The sequence below is a fragment of the Neophocaena asiaeorientalis genome, unplaced genomic scaffold, assembly GCF_003031525.2.
Source record: "Neophocaena asiaeorientalis asiaeorientalis breed wild unplaced genomic scaffold, Neophocaena_asiaeorientalis_V1.1 scaffold150, whole genome shotgun sequence".
Lineage (NCBI taxonomy): Eukaryota > Metazoa > Chordata > Mammalia > Artiodactyla > Phocoenidae > Neophocaena > Neophocaena asiaeorientalis.
In genome coordinates, this window is record NW_020176571.1 from 5,910,897 (window position 1) to 5,914,049 (window position 3,153).

Consider the following 3,153-nt stretch of genomic DNA (forward strand, 5'->3'; position numbering starts at 1 on the left):
TCTTCCCGGACCAGGGCATGAACCCGTGTCCCCTGCATCGGCAGGCGGACTCTCAACCACTGCGCCACCAGGGAAGCCCCCAGGCAGATTCTTAACCACTGCACCACCAGGGAAGCCCCAACTTGTTTCTTTTTAATCATAGAAATAACTATATTTCCAGGCCTGCTTTTCACCTCTTTTTGCCTCCAGGCTGTAATAGATGAATTCGAGCAGAAGCTTCGGGCCTGTCACACCAGAGGTTTGGATGCAATAGAGGAACTTGAGATTGGCCAAGCGGGTAGCCAGAGAGCCTCATCAGCCAGGAAACAGCCTGCTGGTACGTGAGGCAGCCCCTCGCGGGACAGACCAGGCGGGGCCCTCCTCTCAGATAGAGGTTCCTTTTGTCTTTCCTTTTTGGACTCATGCCTCTGCCTTTTCTAGTCTCTAGACACCGGCGTCTGGCTTCTGCAGCGTCACACAGTGACTTTGTCACACCTGAGCCCCGCCGTACTACCCGATGGCATCCAGCCACCCAGCGGCAAGTTTCAAGAAAGAAACTCAGAATCGTCTTCTCAAGTGATGAGTCCAGCGAGGAAGGTACGGTGCTTCCTTCCACACCCAGCCCAGAAGATGCACAGCTCGGGGGGCGGGGGGGCGAGGCTGGCTTTGATGGGGTCCTGCTGCGTAGGCCCCCTGCCCCCAAGGTCCTCTTCCTCCCTGTGCAGTGTGGTCTGGGACTGTCCCATTTGTTCTGAGACCTGTGTTTCACCATCTTTGTGACTCAGCTTTTTCTTATTCCCTCAATTCTTTGAATAGAACTGTCAGCAGAGATGACAGAAGATGAGACACCCAAGAAAACCACCCCCATCCGCCGAGCATCTGCTCACAGGCACAGGTCCTAGGGGCAGCCTTGCCTGTTCCCAACCCTGCTGTGCTGGTGTCTTGTGGAGTGACCTTGAATTCCATTCCCCTTGTAAAATACTTGTTTGCCTGTCTCCTTGTTTTTTTAATGCATAAATGGTCTTTATAACAGACGGCTTTGCTCTTAAACTAGCCTATCTGAACCGAGTTGAGCTGCTTTCCTTGGAATATACATTTGCCAGTTTCCTAGTTTTCCAATGAATAAATGTTTTTATATACTTTTAGAGGTTTTTCCTAAGCTCATCTTTGTTTCACCTTTCTCGTTAGCCCAGAGGCAGGCAGCAGACAGAGGGTTATTGATCCAGAAGACGATGAGCCCAGGAGTCTGGGGCCCGTCCAGCATCTGCTGAGTTTCACGCCCGCTCAGTGCCTCATCTTTCCCTCTCGACCTCCCCACCCTGCACGCGGGGCAGGATTGCTCCGCTGTGCAGAATTAGGCAGCGTCTAGACTCCAGATCCGCACTTCTCAATCTGGGGGCAATTTTGCCCTGCAGGGGACAGTTGGCAACATCTAGAGACTATTTTTGTGGTCACAGCCCAGCGGGGAGGGGTGCTACCAGCAGCTAGGGGGCTGAGGCCACGGGTGTTGCTAAATATCCTACAGTGCACAGGACAGATCCCGCCACAGAAGATGCTCCGGCCCAAAACGTCCGTGAGGCTGAAGTTGAGAAACCCTCCTCTCCAGCAAGGGCTGGCTTCTGTCCTGCCCTCACCCCGACTCGTGCCCCTGACCCCATCTCTAAAGACAGGTGACTGACCTGGGAGGCTGATGGGAGATCAGGTCATGATTCCCCGTCAGCTCTAGACAGTGTCTCTGGGGACTGTCTCCCAGGGATTCCTCACCACGTTACAGGGTCTGCAGCAAGTCAGCCCCTCAGATGCAGGCCCCGTCCACCCCCTCCTACTCCCCAGTTCCTCTCTGCTGAATCACCTGAACTGGAGGCAGTGAGGCTGCTGTCATGGCTACAGTGGTGTCTTTGCTGTCATGACAACGGCACACTGCATCAGCCAGTTGTGCTCTCGGAGCACTGAGCTCCCTTTTCAGCAAAGGACAGTAATGAGAGAGGGCAAGCACGCGGCAAAGGGGGACGTGCTTTGGGTAGCACGGGAGGGTGGAGGGGCTCCTAAGGCCCTTGTCAGGGAAGGCGCTGCCGTCCTGGTGGAGCCTGAGGAGGCGGCGTCTCCCCTCCACTCACCCAGCAGACCCCTCAGTGCGGCGCTTCCCGCCTCCCCCACCATTAGCTGCCCCGTGGCCCTGCTCTTCCTGCTCCTGCAGAAGTCTGGCCATGGGCCATGCAGATGGCTGCCAGCCACAGCCAGCCTTGGGTCTGGGGCCCCAAGAGGGAGGGCAGTCCCAGAAAGGCAAGGGACGGGCTGGAGTCGGGGTGCAGGGCAGTGCTCTCTGCCTTTTAAGCAAAGGTTGTCACCGTGCGGGGCTAAACTTAGCCACAGGCTTTTCAGCTGGAAAAGGGGTTTGGTCTCAGGTTACGCTGGGCCAGCAAAGAGGCCCCAATTCTGTCCCCCAGCACCTGCTGATGGGCAATGTCCATCCCACCCCACCCCCCTCTAAATCCTCAACCCTTCAAGTCCTCAGAACCAGCCCTTCCTCCATCCTCAGCTTACACACCCAGCACAGTGCCAGCTTCTGACTGACGGGTCTTGGAGAGGAATGGATCCCTTCCTCCACATCACGTGTGGGAAGGGGCTGGGGGCCTGTTCCCACCATGCGCCCAAGACCTCCCAATATTTTCCCTCTTCTGGACTCCTCACCCTGCCCCCAACCGCCCCTGTACGCAGCCAGTGAAGGGGAGGCCCTGGCTGCAGGGCTGGCCTGCACGTCCCAGGATGGGGAGGGACTTCCGCCCTAGCGTCCTGCTCTCGGCCCAGGGCTGGACGGGCTGGACAGGGTGAAAGAGGCATTGTCTCCCAGCCCGGGCGGCACAGCCCTCAGGCTTCCCAGGAGAGAATTTGTGGGAGGCCTCCGGCCCTCTACCGGGCCAGCCCCCAGCAGCGATGCTATCCCGTCCCGGGGCCCCAGCCCGGGCCTAGGGAAGAGCAGCTGGTGCGCACAGGGCCTGGTTTGTCTGCCCCGATTCTCAGGTCTCCAGGCTGCCTGCGCCGCAGGACATCGTGACCTTCAGTGCAGACCCCTCCCCCTCAGCCTCCTCCGGAGCCTCCTTCCTCTCCAGGCCCCCACAGCCCAGGGCCCAGCCCCGGCCCCCGGCCCAGCCCCGGCCCCCGGCCCAGCCTCCG

General features: G+C 58.6%; 1 protein-coding gene across 2 annotated transcripts in view; it reads left to right on the forward strand.

Annotated features, from left to right (window-relative positions):
- The window catches only part of NCAPD2 (non-SMC condensin I complex subunit D2), a 27,902-nt gene extending 26,778 nt beyond the window's left edge, over positions 1-1,124 (forward strand). For both annotated transcript variants that reach the window (XM_024733422.1, XM_024733421.1), the window contains 3 exons: positions 190-316; positions 421-576; positions 796-1,124. In XM_024733422.1, the coding sequence (XP_024589190.1) occupies positions 190-316; positions 421-576; positions 796-881 (369 nt within the window). In that variant the 3' untranslated portion in view covers positions 882-1,124. The remainder of the gene's footprint in view (positions 1-189; positions 317-420; positions 577-795) is intronic.
- The last annotated feature ends 2,029 nt before the right edge of the window (positions 1,125-3,153 follow it).